At 41.9% G+C, this 18,394-nt stretch overlaps 3 protein-coding genes and 1 long non-coding RNA gene across 4 annotated transcripts in view; 2 read left to right on the top strand and 2 right to left on the bottom strand.

Moving 5' to 3' along the window:
• LOC135948217 (solute carrier family 2, facilitated glucose transporter member 3-like) overlaps positions 1–18,394 on the bottom strand; it is a 195,301-nt gene that overhangs the window by 24,372 nt on the left and 152,535 nt on the right. The window lies entirely within an intron of this gene.
• On the top strand, positions 12–1,773 carry LOC135948093 (phosphoglycerate mutase 1-like). Its single transcript, XM_065497167.1, has 4 exons — positions 12–229; positions 336–568; positions 636–900; positions 1,414–1,773. Exons 1-4 carry the CDS (start codon positions 130–132, stop codon positions 1,578–1,580), a joined length of 765 nt encoding a protein of 254 aa, XP_065353239.1. The 5' UTR covers positions 12–129; the 3' UTR covers positions 1,581–1,773.
• Positions 1,592–2,420, bottom strand: LOC135948094 (uncharacterized). Its single transcript, XR_010575757.1, has 2 exons — positions 2,265–2,420; positions 1,592–1,969 (listed from the first exon to the last, which is right to left on the bottom strand). It is a non-coding gene; the product is annotated as an uncharacterized LOC135948094 (long non-coding RNA).
• Positions 14,020–15,432, top strand: LOC135948615 (uncharacterized). Its single transcript, XM_065497974.1, has one exon. It carries the CDS (start codon positions 14,138–14,140, stop codon positions 15,398–15,400), a length of 1,263 nt encoding a protein of 420 aa, XP_065354046.1. The 5' UTR covers positions 14,020–14,137; the 3' UTR covers positions 15,401–15,432.

Below are 18,394 nucleotides of genomic sequence, written 5' to 3'. Positions count from 1 at the left end.
CATCTCGTCCTCTATTTTGAAGGTCACAAGGTCGAATACGGAGCCGCTCGTCCTCTCTTCGTCCTGTTCAATAGACTCTCTAGTCCGGTCCAGTCTCTTGTCAGAGCGGCTGAAATTCATAGCAAAGCCATGGCCAAGTACAAGATTGTTATGGTCAGACACGGAGAGAGCGAGTGGAACCAAAAGAATCTCTTCTGCGGCTGGTTCGACGCCGATTTGAGTGAAAAGGGTGAGTATTTCACTGCAATTTAAATTACGCATGGTGTTGAAAGGTTTCACATAACCTGATTTATTTCTTCACGTATGTACAAAACTAATTTTCAACCGTGAATTAGGAAGGAACGAAGCTGCCGCTGCTGGCAAGGCTCTGAAAGACGCCGGCTATCAATTCGATTTGGCGCACACCTCCCTGCTGACTCGAGCCCACAAAACCCTGGCTGCCATCCTCGGCGAAATCGGACAAGCGGACCTGCCCACCGAGAAGACCTGGAGGCTGAACGAGAGGCACTACGGTGGTCTGACCGGTTTGAACAAAGCCGAGACGGCCGCCAAGTACGGCGAGGAGCAGGTCTGTTTTCCGAACCTGCAATTATTATTAAAAAAGGCTGAAACGAAATATAATCTTCCTTTTACAGGTGCAGATCTGGCGTCGCAGTTTCGACACTCCGCCGCCACCAATGGAGGCTGACCACGCTTACTACGACACCATCGTGAACGACCCGCGCTACGCCAACGGGCCGTCCAAAGACGAGTTCCCCAAATTCGAGTCTCTCAAGCTGACCATCGCCCGCACGCTGCCCTACTGGAATGATGTGATCATTCCCCAGCTGAAGGAGGGCAAGAGAGTGCTCATCGCTGCGCATGGAAACAGCCTGCGAGGCATCGTCAAACATCTTGATGGTTAGCATTCAGGGTTCGCCAATTTTGCAATGCGCAAAAATTCACCACTGGTTTTTTGCGCAAAAAAACGGTAGGAAAAACCCACCAGTGTTGGGCTTTTCCGCATTTTTCCAAATTTAAGCCAAAAATAGTCCAATTTTCGCTCCAAAAGAGTCTGAAATTTCGGACAATTATGAGTTAAAATTTTCAGTCTCTTTGTGGAACCAGTGGCTCTAATACTGATTTTGGTGATTTTAAAAAATCCCTATTATTTGGTAATCCATCATGAGAATTTTTTATTTTCCATAAAAATGCATTGTTGTGTTTTGGAAAAATGCGCAAAAATGCAGAAAACCCCGCAAAAAACAGTTTATTGCAATGCAGTGGGTTTTTACGGTAAAATGAAGGTTTTTGCGAACCCTCTGTTAGTATTTAAAACATATTAAAGAAAAAATCGATTAATCAACTTAATCTCAGACTGAAATGACGGTTAAAATAACTTAGAAATTCATTTTCCTCGTTAATATTCTTCAGGTATGTCTGATGAAGCGATCATGGCTCTCAACCTGCCGACTGGAATTCCATTCGTTTATGAGCTGGACGAAAACTTTAAGCCCGTCGTCTCCATGCAGTTCCTGGGAGACGAGGAAACTGTACGCAAGGCCATCGAAGCTGTTGCTGCCCAGGGCAAGGCTAAGTGAGCATTTTTCTGTTTTGGAAATTATGCAAAAATTTCCTATTGAAATTATTTATTGAGTTTTATCTCTATCGTGACTCGAAATTTTATTGAAGCTAAAGCTTGTCTGTTGATTGTCCCCAAAGTCACTTAGGTGCTGCTGTTGAATAAAACAATGTGCTGTAGTAATTGGCAATAAAATCCTCTGCAGTCTCAAATGAATGATTTTTATTAATTTTATCGTGTTAAAATTTAGCTAGTCCGTAGTTGGTTTCAAGCAATCGCCTTGCCACTGGGAAAGTAGAGGTTAAACTGGTTCAACTTCCACACGCGTCTGCATCTCCGGATCAATTTAAACTTGCGATACCTCAGGCAATGATTCTGGGGAATGTTGCGCATTTCCTCCCACAGTGGCTGAAAAACAAACAACAAACTTTTGAAGAGCGGAACAACAGCAGTCCGTCCGGCACTTGACTCGAGAGTCGTTGAATTTTTGTTTTCAGCGGCTTGTACACTTCCAATCCTATTACTTTTTACAGAGCGCACTCACACGCTGATTTCGCATTTGAAAAATTCGTCAAAAATTCATTTGTGCCACGAGGGTCCTCCACTTTTTTGTCATTCAACGACAGCCAAAGGCGATTATTCTCAAAACAGAAAAAACCAAAGTAAACAATGCGCAAACGTGAATAAATGATGAAACTAATACCTGTTCCACGGATGCGGTGGCCGCCGCCGCCGCTTCCACTCTTGGCTCCACTGAGACAATGAAGAGCAGCACAAAGCCCAACGCAATGAACCTCAGCAGTGATGAGCCCATTGTAAGCCTGTCCGCGCGCACTCGGCACCGACCCTGCGAATGAAAACTGTTCAACTGTTGCTTATTTTACCTCTGGTGAGTGCGTATGTTTGTGTTGTGCAGCCCGCTGCCTGCCCACACCGATGACGGACGTTTGCTGCGAACTTTAATTGAAATCCATTTTGCTCGATCCCTTTGGTGGAGAGAGCACTCCCGCATCCAGCAACATTGATTTGCCTTCGGTCGTTCGGTCGAGGCCCTATGCACTCAATCGGTTTGAATTTTACAGCATATTAGTTTTCATTGACTGTCAATTATTCCATTTAATCCGCAATAGCTGAGGCAAAATGCTCCGTGACAGCTAGGCAAGGTAGGATATAGGATTAAATAATCGTGATTTCACTGTAGCAGTGATAAATATCAAATATCCGTTTTACTTAATTTACTCTGAAATTCTATCACTGCCTGTTTGCACACCATCATAAAATTAAATTTGAAATTTAATTGCATTTATATTTATAAACTCGTCAGAACTACGAGAATTACATTTAATTTAACAAGAATTAATTTTATTTTTGGACCAAAAATTTTAGAATCAGAATATGGGTGAAAAAAGCGAAAATATTAAAAGGAATTAAATAGTTTCATATACTTATATATTTATTTATTTGCTCTCCATTCAGGATACAATTATACTGTATTTAGGATTACTAAACTTTAAGAGGATTGATATGTATTGTTATTGTTGTTTATTCTCACAAATTGTCAAATACATTCATGTTTTATTGCAAAATCCTGGGAAATCCTTGTTACTATTGCATGAACTCATCCCTTAGGATTCAGTTGAAGAAAAAATTTACCTACGTAGTACTAAACTTTTGAGAAAAGGGGTGTGCTTTTCAAATCTGATTTTATTTCCCAACAAAGATTTTCCCTTTAAAAAATTTAATACGCTGTTGGACGGATCTCAACGAGAAAAATAGAAATCTGCCAAGAAAATGTGGTCAAGCGCACTGTACATTTTTGGGGGACAATAGTAAAAATTTAAATTTTTGTTGTAGCAAATTTTTTACCAACTGCTTATTTCATCCATTAATTAAAATTATTTTAAATTGTCACCCTGTATCAATCCACTTTAAAAGATAAACATAAACAAAATAATTTATGTAGTTACGTTTATATTAAAATACCACAAAATTTATAGTCAAATATTGTAAAAATAAATCCCCAGAATGAAAATTAAAATTGGATGAGGTATAGTTACAGCAAAGCTCGTCAAATTACTTCTAAAATCAGAAGAATCAAACTTAGAATAAAGGAAATTTTGTAGCGCGGATCATTCCATTTAATCCGCGAGCTGAAGCAAAATGCTCCATGACAGCTAGGCAAGGTATATATATATAGGATAGGATTAAATCGCGATTTCATTGCTGAAGCGTTTCGTTGTAGCAATGACAAAATATCAAATATCCATTTTACTTAATTTTGTTTTGAAATTTAATCATTGCCTGTTTGCACACCTACCACATAATTAAATTAAATCAGTTTTATTTTTATAAACTCACCACGATAGACGACTACAAAAATATGCTATTAAAAATTTACTGTTTTTGCTATATTTACAAATTCAAGGAGAGGAAAGTTCAAAAGCTGGGTTTGGATTGGAACGTGAAGCAAAAACCACTGAGAGAAAGTTTGCGACACGAAAATCAAGTAATTACTATACTTCTTTCCTTTGCAAAAGCAAGCGTGCTTTTTACATGAGTGGCTTTTTCAACGTTTTGTTTGCTTGGCACGACGACGACGACGGTGGAGGACTTGTTTATTCAAAGCAGCTATAGCATTAGTGTCTGCGCATTTCAACTAGGCTTGAGCTGCAGCAGCAAGTATAGTGTGTCCAGGGCAAATCCTCAACAAAAACAGGAAACGGCGATGACAAATATAACGCAACAACTTTGCAAATAACCCACTCAAGAGAGAGATGCACCGTTAAAGTCGAGAGAGAAAGAGAGGCCCAGAAAACTTTTAGCATGCGAGGCGCGCAATCTTGCCAGTGTGCCTCTGTGTCGTATTTGTTATTTTCAATTCTATGAGATGCAGTGCATTGAAGGAAATGTGTATTATCTGCCATCCGTATCACCGCGCTGCTGGCCGCTTTATGGAGCTCCCATAAAAGCGTCTGCTGGTCAGTACACGCACAAAAGAAAGGACTGCAAAATAAAACCGCTCGGATGGATGGGAAATAAAAGTCGGGTGTGTCACATCTTTCCGTCCGACTGTGCGAACCGGAACTCGGATCGGAAGGGCAAACATTAGAGGAGCCCGTCTTGGATCCCCCGATTTTTGCTTACTCAGGCTTGATTGATTTATGATTTAATTTTTTTTCCTTCAACGTCAGTGATTTTTATGACTCAATTATTACAGCTGACCCAGTCTGATCGTAAAAGTAGAGTGAGCAGTCTGTGCTGCTATAGAAAAATAATGGTTTGTGACAAAGTAATTGAATTACAGAGAAATAGCTCGCATAAAAATCACTTGATGTGCATGTAGCATTCCTTCTTGGAGAGCTGAATAAATTTATTTAATTGATTTGCAGCAATTTTTGAAGTATTCGTTTGTAAAAGCGAAGGAATAAAAAGTGAGTCACAGTTCACAGTTTCGCTGGGCTTTTGAAGCTTTTTTATTTTTGTAATAAATACTCAAGATATATTCTCTTGCCAGCCGTAATTACCAGCCAATTTCCTCTCAAAAAATAATTAAAAGAAAACATAATTTTGGGTTCTGGCTGCAGAATTTAATTCACACTGCCCAGAATTAAATTCGGTTGATTTTTCATGATTCAGAAACCTCAAAATATTACAAAAAGTTGGATCAAGCTAAAATTTAATCAGCTTTTCGGCAGCGGGGACCAGATTCGTTCGACGCGCAGATATATGGCGTCCGGTGGAGTATGGCGCGAAAAAACGGTCAAGTGAAAATGCGCGAAGATAATATTGTGACATAATTTACATTACTTGTACTAATTGTGTCTTTTGGATCGTAAAAACAAACTCTTGACACTCGTACGGCAATCCAAAGAGAGCTTTTTGTTTCCCACACTCAGACGCCATCTTGGATCTGCGCAGTACGAACCAATTTTATCGCAAATCTGGACCCCGCTGGTTTTCGGTTAAATTTTATTTAAAATAATTCTTTATTCTAAACTTATTTTAGCTTTTGTATTTAGTTGGAACAAACATCCATTATTTACTTATTATTAGCGTTTCAATTAGCAAGAGAATAAACCTTATTATAGTGAAATAGACGGCTCTACAGGCTTACACAGCCTAATTGCAAGTACAGTGAAAAGTAATACACTGTGTACCGTAATAGCCGCACTCGCATTTAACTTTGGGGTGTGCGTGTCTAGTGTTGGTTTGCACACTGCACACAGTTTGGTCGTTCAACCAGCGTGGTCGGCGCCTAATATTCAGCAATTACTCAGCCGAATGAAATATCGTCGCATGCATGTGTGTGTGCCCGCGTCGAATAATTAGAATAATGAGCGCTATGTTGTGAGAGAGCGGCGTGCACTCCAAATTTAACAACTTCATTAGCGCGCGCGGCGTTGCTCCATCAGCATAAATTCATGCACACAGTGGCTGAGAAAGACAGCTGTCATGCGCCGTTCGCGGCGTCATTATTCTGGTCCAGTGGTCGCGACAATCGAATCCGAATCGTCGTTCCATCGTCCAAATAAAGGCTGCTGCGATCCAGAGAGTGGTGTGGAATTTTTAATTACACCGCGTTTTAATTTTCGTATTAAAAAGTGCGTGCGAGCGGACGAACGGACGGATTCCACCGCGTTTTTGTGCGGCGTGACAGGCGGAAAGCGGGAAGAGCCGAGCTTCTCAGTAATTAAAATCAAAAGCGCCACCGCAACGCGCGTATTTTATTTATCCAGCTCGCTCTCTTCTCTTCTCTTCTATCTCGTCTCTCGCTTTGCTAATGACCAAAGCAAACCGTTCGCATTTGTTTTGAGCTGCCGAGCACGGATTGGAAAATCTGTATGCGCCGCGCGCTGAATGGAAGCGCCGAGCGGCGAGTGCCACTCTTGAACTCGACGCCTTCCTCCGACGTGTATAAAAAGGGTTAAGTGCATTTCCACTGCCTCGCCTCCCTGACACCCACGCTGGTGGCTCGCCACAGAGAGCCAGAGAAGGGAATAAATTTTTATCAGCCAAAACCACTAAAGAAATATATACATTCTGTTAACGAAAGGGCGGTGTGCCTTTGAATTTATCAAATTCGCATTTCAACTCCGTATTTCAAAGTCTCTTTTGGAGGCAACGTTGCATGCGCATGAGGCCAAATATGTTTTTCGAAAAGAGGCTTCAATTGGATTTGGGATTTTTTTTTAAATTAGATCTCGCAGCTGTACATTTGGAAGATTATATTTTTTAAAAAAAGACACGCAGTTAAAAATGAAAAGCCAAACCAAGAAGTGACGACAGTTTGTGCTTTCATGGATTTCAGTAATTTATTTTTCTTTGCGTCAGACTTAATAATTAGCGGGGTCCAGATGTGCGATAAAATTGTATCCCACTGCGCAGATCCAAGATGGCGTCTGAATGTGGGAAACAAAAAGCTCCCTTTGGATTGCCGTACGAGTTTCAAGAGTTTGTTTCTACGATCAAAAGACAGCATTAGTTAAAAGTAATGCCAAATATGTCACAATATTGACGAAAACTTGCTTCTTTTCGCGCATTTTCACGTGACCGTTTTTTCGCGCCATACTCCACCGGACGCCACATCTGCGCGTCGCACGAATCTGGTCCCCGCTGATCATTATAGGTTTTCATGTTCATTAAATAAAAAACCTTTCAAATATTGTGAATGAAGAGCACGTACTTCCTTCTCTATGATATTTCGCACGAGTGCATTGATATAACTGATACACACAGACTAAAGCGCAAACTGTGTGTTTGAAAAGTTGCTGAACACGATGCAAAGCACTAGAGAGGCAAAAGACAAGTAAAAACAAGAGCTTTACCTCTTGAAGCTCAGTCAAGTGAAAAGGCCGCGCACGAACCGCACTAGCTATTCCGCTGAATTTCACGTTTCACGTCCGCCTGAGCATTAGTGAGGTGCGCAGACGAAAAATAGGCGCATCTGACAAAGCATCCACCTGCCAGCTTCATTCACCCAAACATTTTTAACCTTTTTGGAGTGTGGAGAGAAAAAAAATAGAGAGAGAGAGAAGCGGCCGCATGAAAGGTTAGATTTCATTGTGCGCGCAGCCCTTTTGCGAGCGGCCTTTCAGCTCCGCTTTGAATCAAATCGAGACGGTTCTCCACCGACATGAAGAGCACAGATGAGAACCCCCCGTTCTCTTTACAATCAGCCTCTCGAGCATGCCGGGAGAGTAAAAAGAACACAGAGCATCGAAGACCGTCTCCGCGCGGGGCGGATGGCTTACAACAAGTGGTCAATGAGACCACTTAGAGAGAGCAGCGGCTGCAATTGCTGCGCTTGTGACTCATTTTTTACCCTCGCACGCAAATCACGCTTTTTTCTGCGATGCTTGACTTTTTTGCCCACCTGCAACCCCTTATCCAACATGATATGCCATCTCATTGGACCAAAAATTACAGTTTAAATCAGAATGGGTGGTAAAAGCGAAAGTATTTGAGGGAATTTAATAGTTTTAATGTTTATTTATTTGATAAGATTATATTTAGAAGCACTAAACATAAACAAAATATGTTGTCACGTTGGTATTAAAATTAATTCAAATAAAACAAGACTTAATTGTTAAATTAAATCAGCTGAACGAAAATTAAAATTGGACGTGGTGTAGTTAAAGCAAAAAGCTTGTCAAATTAGTTCTAAAATTAGAGGAATCAAATTTAGAATAAAACAGCGGGGGCCAGATTCGTGCGACGCGCAGATATGGCGTCCGGTGGATCATGGCGCGAAAAAACGGTAACGAAAAGAACCAAATTTTCGTGAATATTGTGAAATAATTTCCATTACTTGTACTAATTGTGCCTTTCAGATCGTAAAAACAAACTCTTGACACTCGTACGGCAAACCAAAGAGAGCTTTTTGTTTCCCACATTCAGACGCCATCTTAGATCTGCTCAGTGGGATCCAATTTTATCGCACATCTGGACCCCGCTGGAATAAAAGAAATTTTGTACCCGAGGGAAGATTCGCAAGATTTCATCCCTTCTCTCTTTTTGATTGTGCTCTGCATTCAATTATATATATATTTTCTGTTCTCAGCCATTCGGGGATGCATTTTTCTCGCCGCCGGCTGTTACGCTCGTGCATAATGCATTTTTTTCTTTATTCTCTCTGACTCACGGCGCAGATTCGCGATGCTAATGCTCATTTACTTGTCATAACAACTGCTCCATGAATAAATGCATTGTCATGCAAATCGACTGCAAACACGTATTTTTGCCGCTGCAGAAATTAATCCCTGCGAGCATCGTCCCGGAAGCATCCTGCTCCACTCAAAACCTTTTGTCTAGCTCGTCGGGTGGGTGCAATGCAAAGCCGGCAACCATCGCAGCGTTCGTTCCGTGCAGGTTGCATAGCTCGACAGTGTCAAGGCGCTCGCTGAAAGCTCTGCTGCATTCATTTTTAATGCCGCTCGTCTGGTTTTTATATACATGCCTGGATATCATGAATTTTTAAAATTTTTGCCCAGTTTATCATTCGCATATTCATTGAGGCAGGCGTGGCGAATCAATAGCCCCGGCGGCGCTGGCTGCTAATGCAGAACTCGCTTCATATCTCTTCATTATTTAAATTTGTCAGAGTGCGCGGAGATGGAAAAATTCTGCGTATATCTCTTTCATATCTGTCGGGAACGAAAATTTATCTCTATTTCACGTTTTGATGCGCAAAAGAAATAATTCTGTAAAGCTCGAAATCTTAACAACCGAGTAGTGAAATTCAAGGGATGAGAAAAAACAACAGCTCACTCTGCTGGCAAGCTGACATGTTTCTTGAAAAAATAATTTCCCTCCTTCCCTAGAGCGGCGAAAAAGTAAAAAGCGGAGAATGCCAGAAGTCAAACAAAGGGCTGGCACAACCACGTGAAGATGATTCCGCTTGACGTTGCGAAAACTTTCATTTCGCAAACGCACTGGAAATGAAATTCGTTGCTCCAAAGAATAACTAAAATGTGATCGAGGGAGCAAATCTCTCTCTCTCTCTCTCTCTCTCTCTCTCTCTCTCTCTCTCTCTCTCGCGGCGTAATAAAATAATGAATTCTATCGCTCGAGTAATTAGAGTGGCGCTTACACAGCATTTTAGCTTATGTGTGTTCTGCGCGCGGAGTGACTGCTTTTCTCTGCGCTCGACAGACGGATGAAATGAGATCAAAAGTGGTGCCGCACGCGATGTTATCTATCTGGTTCGCTTCCACATCCACACATTCTCCGCGCCACGTCTCTCTCATTGCTGATATTACCGCTCAACCTCTGCACTCCATCTCCGACAACCAAATGTAATCTGCAAAAAGGGACACATGGTGTGATTTAGCTCCTTCAGCAGTGTAAGAAGATTTCCGAGACGTGTGTCGCATCTGCGTTGTGCGGAATTTTGCGTGCGAGGGTGTGATATGAAGAGACTCGATTTAGAAGTCATTACGATTTCTATATTCATGCATACACTTCTGATTTATTCCCTAAATTAGAATATTTCAAACCAATGTGTGCTCGCTCTTATATAACTGAATCTCAGCTTAAATGAAAATTAATTAATTAAGAAGGCCTGTTTAATCATATTCCCTTTTAGGCTTAGTAATTCTTGCAAAAATAAGGAAAGCATCCGCCTTTGATTAAACTTTGATGCGTTAAAAATGGTGATTTGGGGACTTTTTTATGTTAATTCTAAAAATTTAAAACTAGCACTTCTCTTTTTTGTCGGAATAATAGTTTTTGGACATCAATTATTTTATTATTAAAATCAGAATTTCACGATTAATGAAGGTATGATTGCAGTAGTTGTGTGATTCATGTGGAAATCGCAAATTATGTAATGCCATCAGGGATTTAAAAAAAAATCGAATTGTTATAGAACATTTAAAGAAGTTCAAAGAGGAGTGATACTGGAAAAGCCTGGAAAATGCTTGTTACCAATGCATAAACTCATCCCTTAGGATTCAGTTAAAGCCTAAATTGATTTAAGGAGCGCTGTATTTTTTTTAGAAAATTGGCTGGAAAGTTACGTGCTTTTCAAATGGTAATGGCTGTCTCCTTACTTGAAATCCGATTTAATTTCAAAACCAAGAGTTTCCCCAATAAGTGGCATACACAATTGGACAGATCTCGACGAGAGGAATCGAAATATGCCAAGAAAATATGTTCAAGCACCGTAAATTTTGGGGAAAATTGGCAAAATTGGAATTTTTGCAGTAAGGTCATTTTTTACTAATGCAAATTGTTCATCGATCAATTGTTTACGGCATCCAACAATTCAAATAATTTTTTATTGTTGCCTGTATCATTCCACTTTAAGTTTACAACAGGAGAATGTAATAAATAAATAGAAGCGAAGAATTAATGATGATTATTTTATTAAACACAAACAGTGAGCTACAACGTAATGCGATGCAGCGCAAAATATGAAATAATGATACAATAAGTATTAGAATTCAATGAAAATATTCACTTCACAAGCGTGTCTGTGTATACAGTTGACGCATTATCACCTTTAATCCTAAACATCACCTATATTTTAATAGTCAGCATGCACGTTTATTGAACCTTGCTCTCCATTTATGCAAAATATTCCATTTTTTTTCTCCCTCGATCGAGTCCGTCCGACGCGCGTTTCTAGCTGGATAAAACATTATTCGCTGCTGAACAAAGCCACATGAATCGTTTCGTTAAGCCGCTTAGCAGAAAGCATCGCGGGATTTAACCACTGAAGTTGGCGCGGTGCTTTGCTGCAAGTTTTCACGCATCTGTCTGTTCGCGTTCGTTCAACCCCCATAGTTGGGTCGCAAGTGGCTGGTATATGGGCCTGCTCGGATTACTCGAGGTGACGAACATCAAGCAATCCCTGGTTAATGTGTGTGTGCCCATTGTCAGTGCAGAGAGGGAGCTGGGTGGGATGAGGTTGCAGGCGGCCGCAAGTTGACACGCTAGTCGCACTGGATGAATTTAAAATCGGCGAAGCTGCTTAGGGGATGGTGTTCCAGGACTGCGGCTGAACTGGAAGTCGGCAGGGGCGCGCTAATTTTGAGTTGTATTATTCCTTAGTGTTTGAAGCCGCCAACAGGTGGCGCCACCGTATACTTTATTAATAAATTTAATTTTAAGGCACTTCCGCTGTGATTTCAGTCTCAATCCTGCTGCTGTGCATTCTTCACTTAATATGCTTTCTTTTGACGTGCTGAAAACCAAAATCAGTCCAGCCATTCGCCGTAGAAGCGTTGGAATAGATTTTATATTCCGAAAAATAGTTTTTCACGATTCTACGGCGATTGGCTGAACCGATTTTGGTTTTCAGCACGTCAAAAGAAAGAACATTAAGTGAAGAATCCACATTGGCAGGATTGAGTCTGAAATCACAGCGGAAGTGCCTTAAAATTAAATTTATTACGGAAGTATACGGTGGCGCCCTCTGTTGGCGGTTTAAAACACTAAGTGCTTATAAAACTGGTTTAACTTTTTTGATTAGTTGATTTGTTACATTTTTTTATCTAAATATATCAGTTGAAAATATGAAACTGAATTTAAATGGTCTCCTAAATTACATGGAAATTTCGATTTTATTTTTTTCGAAGATATTTCCGAACAAGTAAAAAAATCCATGGCGTTTTATTGATCTCATTTCTTTGATGTGGTGACGGGTTCAAGTGTTGAATGCTGAAGATGGGAATAGGCTGACAGAGAGAATGATTTCACAAATCATTTAAATTTACGAGTCTTAAATTCCCAGAAGGAGGTCGAGCTTAAACAGAAGGAGTCAAATTGTTAGCGTGCCCGCCACTGAATTGAGCGTTCCTCGGCGTCGAGGCAGAGCGCGTTGTTTCGCGTGAGTAATGTGCTCCACCGAGTGTAAGATTACAGCAATGCATCACCCTAATTACACTTCCCTTAATAATTATTATCATCTTCTGTTAATAAAATTACACGAGAGAGCACGTTAATTAAATTGCCATCGTGATATTTAAATTTTCCCCTCAGTGAAAAGGCAGCCATTTGCAATTTTTATAATTAGACCAAAAGAGGGGGAGAAAAAACCGCTTGGTTGACTCTTTTTTGAAAAAAATTCTCAATCCCTTCGCAAAAAGCGCCGCAGCTGTAAAGACTGCTATGATTATTATGTGATGGTGGAAAAAAATGCAAATGAGATTGAATCATTGCGTGAGTCGTTGGTTGGTTGGTTGGTGCCGCCGCAGCGACAACAACCAACAACATAATGGCCTACACAGCGCCTGTCGGGCAACACGAGCCCATTTTTTCCACTTATGCCTCCCTGAGCACAGATCATAGCCGCGCTTGATAAATGGCCCGAGCGCCCGCTAATTAAATTACAGCTCTGCGACACCCTACTCGGCCGACCTGCTGCTTTCAACTGCGTCGCAGCTCAAAATCAATGCGTTTCACTACCAGCCTAAAAAGAGCTACTACTGGAGATCAACTGAAAGAATTTGGCATGAAATTTATTGTTATAGAGGCCTCTGCCAACTTTTACATTACTTTTTTGGTCGATTTTTTCTGCATGTCAACGATAGGAACGATTTGAACAAAAAAGCAACCAATTTAGTTTAGAAATAATGGTGTCTTGTTTTGATTTTGGAGTCGTTTAAAAATCCTGCTGTCATAGAGTTAATAATTTTTAAGAGCATAAATAATACCATATTTTCAAACCGTGGTAATTTAAATATGGAGCTCTGAAAGACTCAATTTGCCGAGCAAGATACGCGGGGCAGAGTGATCAATTTTTAATTAAGTGCGCTGTGTGTAGAGGGGGAAATAAAATTACAATAAAGCAATAAAACCGGCGCTGCAAATTAAAGCATTTGCGTCTGCAAGCTTTTATGTCTCAACTTTCAGCAGTGTTATTAGCCAGGGGAACGGCGGGCACACTTTTTCCTTACGGCATTTTCGGCGGAAAAGGGAAGAGCCGTAAAATCATCGCTTCTTTATTATCGGACGGAGCAGCAGTGGAGCCTCTTTAATATGAATAATTTTGCAGGCGGTTCACTGCGTGTGCTGCGCGTTGCTCCAATATTTAAAATTAATCGCGGCTACAGTGTGCGGACTGGTCTGCGGGCTGGCGAAATTTTAAAGACCTTGACTGCCGCTCGCCTTATCTTATTTGTCGTGTGTTGCGTCTTTTTAGTGCGGTGGGCGTGGAGAAGCAGTGGAAAAAATTACAAGCAAGCAGGCAAAATTTAACTACCCAATTCGGTATCAAAACAAATAAATGTCTTAAAGAAACACACATAAAATGTGAAGTTTTTATTATTATTATTTCAGCTCTGAACCAGAAAAAAGGTTCACGCATCCGCTTCAATTAACGAAAGTTGCAGATAAATAAATAAATAAACCAATTCCTTTTCATTGGGCTGCTCTTGTTTGCTATTCCCCCTGATAATGCGATTTCAATGATGGTCCCACTCCGATCAAAGCAAGAGGGGACCGCCAAGGCCGTCGCCGCAACCTCTTTCTTCGCAGCTGACAGAGACGCGGCGGGCGAAAACTTTGCGTGTTTAAAAGCTCCTCTCATTTCGCGAATTGACGCGTCGCTCGACGACAAAAGCCCTGTCTTCGATGGAGCCGACAAGTGAAGAAGACATCCGGGCCATATTGGACGGCGCATTCAAAGGCAGGCGAGATGTAGGCTTAATTAATTATCGATTGCTGAGCAACTCGCCGAATGGATTCAATGGCTTGTATTACACCATCTTAATTAAATATTCGGAGAAGAGCGGCGAGGCGGAGCTGTCGTGTTTCGCCAAGGCGCTGCCGCTGGACGAGCGACACCTCGCCGACCTCCGCGGCTCCCGGCTCGTGCACAAGGAGCACGAGTTTTTCCTGCGGCTGGTGCCCACCTTCGAGAAATTCATCAATTTCGAGCTGCCCCTGCCCAGGTGCTACTACTTCCGGTTCGACGAGAGCGCCTTCGGCCGCACGCTGAGCGTGCAGGAAGACCTGCAGGAGCAGGGATTCGTCATGAGGGACAAACTGGTGCCGATGAACGCGCAGGAGCTGTCCGTGACGATGCCGGCCATGGCCAGGCTGCACGCCGCCTCCATGGTCACCGAGCAGAAGTCGGACATCCATCTGCGCACCTTCTGTCGCAACCCCGAGGAGGCCCTGTGGACGCTGGACAAGAGTCGGCCGTTCTACCCGTGGCTGCAGTCGGCCATCGACACCGTCGTCGAGGTGGCCAAGCGGAGGGACCGCTTTGCGCAGCGAATCGGCGCGCCAGGCGCCGAGCGCAAGGTGACCGCGGCCTTCGAGCAGACCAGACTCAAGCTGCAGATTTCGGACACGTACTGCAACGTCGTCTGCCACGGAGACATCTGGAACAACAACCTGATGTACCGCTACTCGGAGGACGGCGAGCCGATCGCGGTGCGCATTTTCGATTTCCAAAACTATCGAGTGGTGCCGCCGATCACGGACCTGCTCATGTTTATTTTCGTCAACTCGAGCCGGCAGGTGCGTGCCCAAGTGATGGACCGCCTCGTATCGGAGTATTGGCGCACTCTGGACGAGTCGCTTCGAGACGCCAACTGCCGATTGCCACCTGAAATGGTCGATTTGCCAGCCATGCGGCGCTTGGTTGACGAGTTTTGGTTAGCAGGAATCGTGACTGCTGCCGGGTACGTGCCCATGTGCCAGATGCCTCCAGGGTCCAGGGAGAAAAATGTGCCTCAGGCCGGAGAAAACCAGCTCGACTTTGACGTGATGGACGATTTTCTGCGCGGGAGGGGCAAAGCAGTGTTGCGAGGCATGGGCATCAGTCAGATGTTTGCCAAGAATGTTGAGGACATCATTGAAGAATTGTTCGAATACATAGGCATTTGATTTTGGATAAAATAAAATAAAAATGAAAGCAATGTTGCCGTGTATAAAACGTATTCTTTTAAATTTCAAATGTTTTAAATTATTCCCTTTATAAAAATTTATTCCAGAGCGTGTAAAGTGTAAACCCTTATTTTTCTACCATGCAAAGCACCTCTGTGAATTTACATTTTTACGTTTTTCAAACCGTTAATTAGGGTAGCACTGGAGTAAGATGAAAAAGAGTGGCTGACAATGGCATTTATAATAAAATGCAGCACCAAATTAGGAGCGCTTCTCACAGCAAATTCTGCGCACTAGATCATTATGAGCAAGGCACACGTCAAAGTGTCGCCGGGTTCCCGTGGAAAATGGAAATTGAGGCGGAGCGAAAAGCGTGGAGAGAGAGAGAGAGAGGTAAGCGCTTTGATGTTTGCGAGAGCGTTCTGTTAAATATGTGCCCATTATATTTGAGCGGATTTTTATCGTGCAGCATGATTATTTATGTATGTAATAAGGAAAAATCCTGGAAATTTCAAGGAAGTGATATTAAAAAAGAGGTTCAATAATTTCATCAAAGCTCCATGAAAATTTATTCCCTCTGCAAAAGGTCAGTTTGTTCGTTCAGACGGCGCAGAGAATGGAATTCCACTGATCCAGGTTTATTAAACTTTTTTAATCTCGGGCAAAACCATCTTCTCCTTTGGCGAAAAGGAATTAACAATGCGGATGTCAATATTTTTTCGCCATTCTTCCCAACGTGCAGAATTAATCCGGTAGGCGTATATTCGCTTTCAAACACGGAGCGCTGAAGAAAAACATCCCACGGAGAGGCGGAATATTGCGCCGCGTCGCGTGTTTTATTTCACGGAGTAAACAATTGGTGGGTGCAGCACCTTAAGAGCACCCGCCGGCAGCAGCGCGGGCAAATATTTTCACATATCAGGAGACGTTGATGTATGGAAGAAAGGTGCATGCATGCAAACACAAAATTGAATGCGCCCGCCCGCCGCTTTTCCTCTCTCTCTCGGGCTTCCTCCCGTTTGATAAGGCGATTTGTCGAGCGAGGCGTTGGGCCCGGCCGGCATTCACTTTCTCCCCGCCATCCACGTCATGTATTATGTTGAATAATTAAAGGGTTGTCTCATACTCGGCAGGCAGGCGGGTCCTGTGTTATTGTTTATACTTGGCGGCATAAATAATTCATCAAAGGCGAAAACAGCCGAGCGCCTTTCACCCGTGGCTCTAATTGCGCCAACTCTGGTTCTCTCTCTCTCGATGTGTCTTGCTTCAATTACAGAGCTAGAGCCAGAGCGCAGTCACTGTTCTCGGCGGCCGCGGCTTGTGAAGTGCGTGCGTGCGTGCACCGCTTGATTACGGATTTCGCTCGCGCGCGTCGTGCCTCACTGGTTTCCAGTTTGATTAAGATTAAGTAGCAGCAGCTTTTGCTGATATGTTAATTAGGGCCTGCTTGCTTGTTGGGCTTTGCATATTGTTGGCGTTTGTTTGGGGCACACGTACGCTTCTCTTCCAATCCACGCGTGTAGGTGTTGAGGCTGAGCAGCTTTGCAGCAAAGTTTCCAAATGTACTAATGCAGCGCAAAGTGTGTTGTTTGAGAAATTTATTTGCGTGAAAATCCCTAATTGAAACGTGGCTATTGGATTAATTATGCCGACAGGAGAGTACACATAATAATTTATTAGTAGATAAATTATATAATACTGATACGGCACTCTATTTTATGTTTCAAATTAAATCTTTTTTTGGTCATCATCCAGTTTTGGCACCTGGGAAATGATTGAATATTTAAGATAAACTATATGTCTCTCATTGAAATACATGATTGGATCATTATGATCATTATAGCTTAGCCTAGAAAGAAAGAGTTTTACAGTGCACCCCTTTTCAGAAATTTAAAATTAATTTCATAATTGTGAAATTGTGTTCTCATTTCAACCAGTTTCTGTATTTTTTATTCAATTAAAAGCTAATTTCATGCTCTTTTTTATATTAAATTTGATTAGATTAAAATAAAACAGTAAAATACAAAATATATCAATTCAATTTTAAAAAATTCTAAAGCATCCCCTTGAGATTAGTTTCACTCTTAAGTAGAATATTGCAAATAAAATTGAACAAAATCATATTAAGCAGCGTTTTAAATCGCGGTTTTTTGACACGCAGACCACAGAAACTCACATTATCATCATCTGGCAAAATATCTAAGCTGCTTGGAATGAACTCGTTCTTTTTGGGCAGCTTCAGCTCTTCAATAATCGGCTTTGCATTCTTCCACTTTTCAAGCAGCTCATTTGAAGGAATGTCTTCGATTTTGTATTTGGTTCCGTACCATTTCTCAGTCTGGTCAGCAATTGGTTCAAACTTCTTCGATACGATTCTAATCCTAATATTTGAAGGAAGGAAAAGTTAATCAAAAGTCGGAGCATTTTCCAATATTTTTAACCTGCAGTTATCTGGAGTGAGATTTTCCATCAATTGTTTCATAAGCTTGGGTTTCCACTCAGACAATAAATATTCTGCGGCCAGCATATCGTCTATTGGGTATTTCTAGAAAATGGCAAAATTCCCTTTGTATTTGGAAAGCCACCAAAATCCGAACTATTGAAGCATTAACTATTTCCTTAAAGACCGTCTTTGACGACGTTCCTGAGCACACCAATCGATTCTTGAAGGTCGAATTAGGTAAAATGGATATTTTTTCCGACCAAAAAGTCCAGCGCGACGTAAGAACGTTTTTTCCCGTCAAAACAATATGAATGTGAGAACTGCGCATGCGTCAGAGCTGGTTTGAGCACTTGCAGAGAGACCACCTGTACGAATGACTTCTTTGTCAGATCCAGCCATTTCTAACGCATGCGCAGCTCTCGTATTTACGTTCATATTGTTTTGGTCGGAAAAAATATCCACTCTAATTAATTCGACCCTCAAGAATCGATTGGTAGGCTCAGAAACTTCGTCAAAGACGTTCTTTAACTCTCACTATCGTGATTCAAATG

The sequence above is a fragment of the Cloeon dipterum genome, chromosome 1 (genome assembly GCF_949628265.1).
Source record: "Cloeon dipterum chromosome 1, ieCloDipt1.1, whole genome shotgun sequence".
In the NCBI taxonomy this organism is placed as follows: Eukaryota; Metazoa; Arthropoda; class Insecta; order Ephemeroptera; family Baetidae; genus Cloeon; species Cloeon dipterum.
The sequence above is the reverse complement of the archived record's forward strand: the minus strand, read 5'-3'. Positions and strand labels throughout refer to the sequence as shown.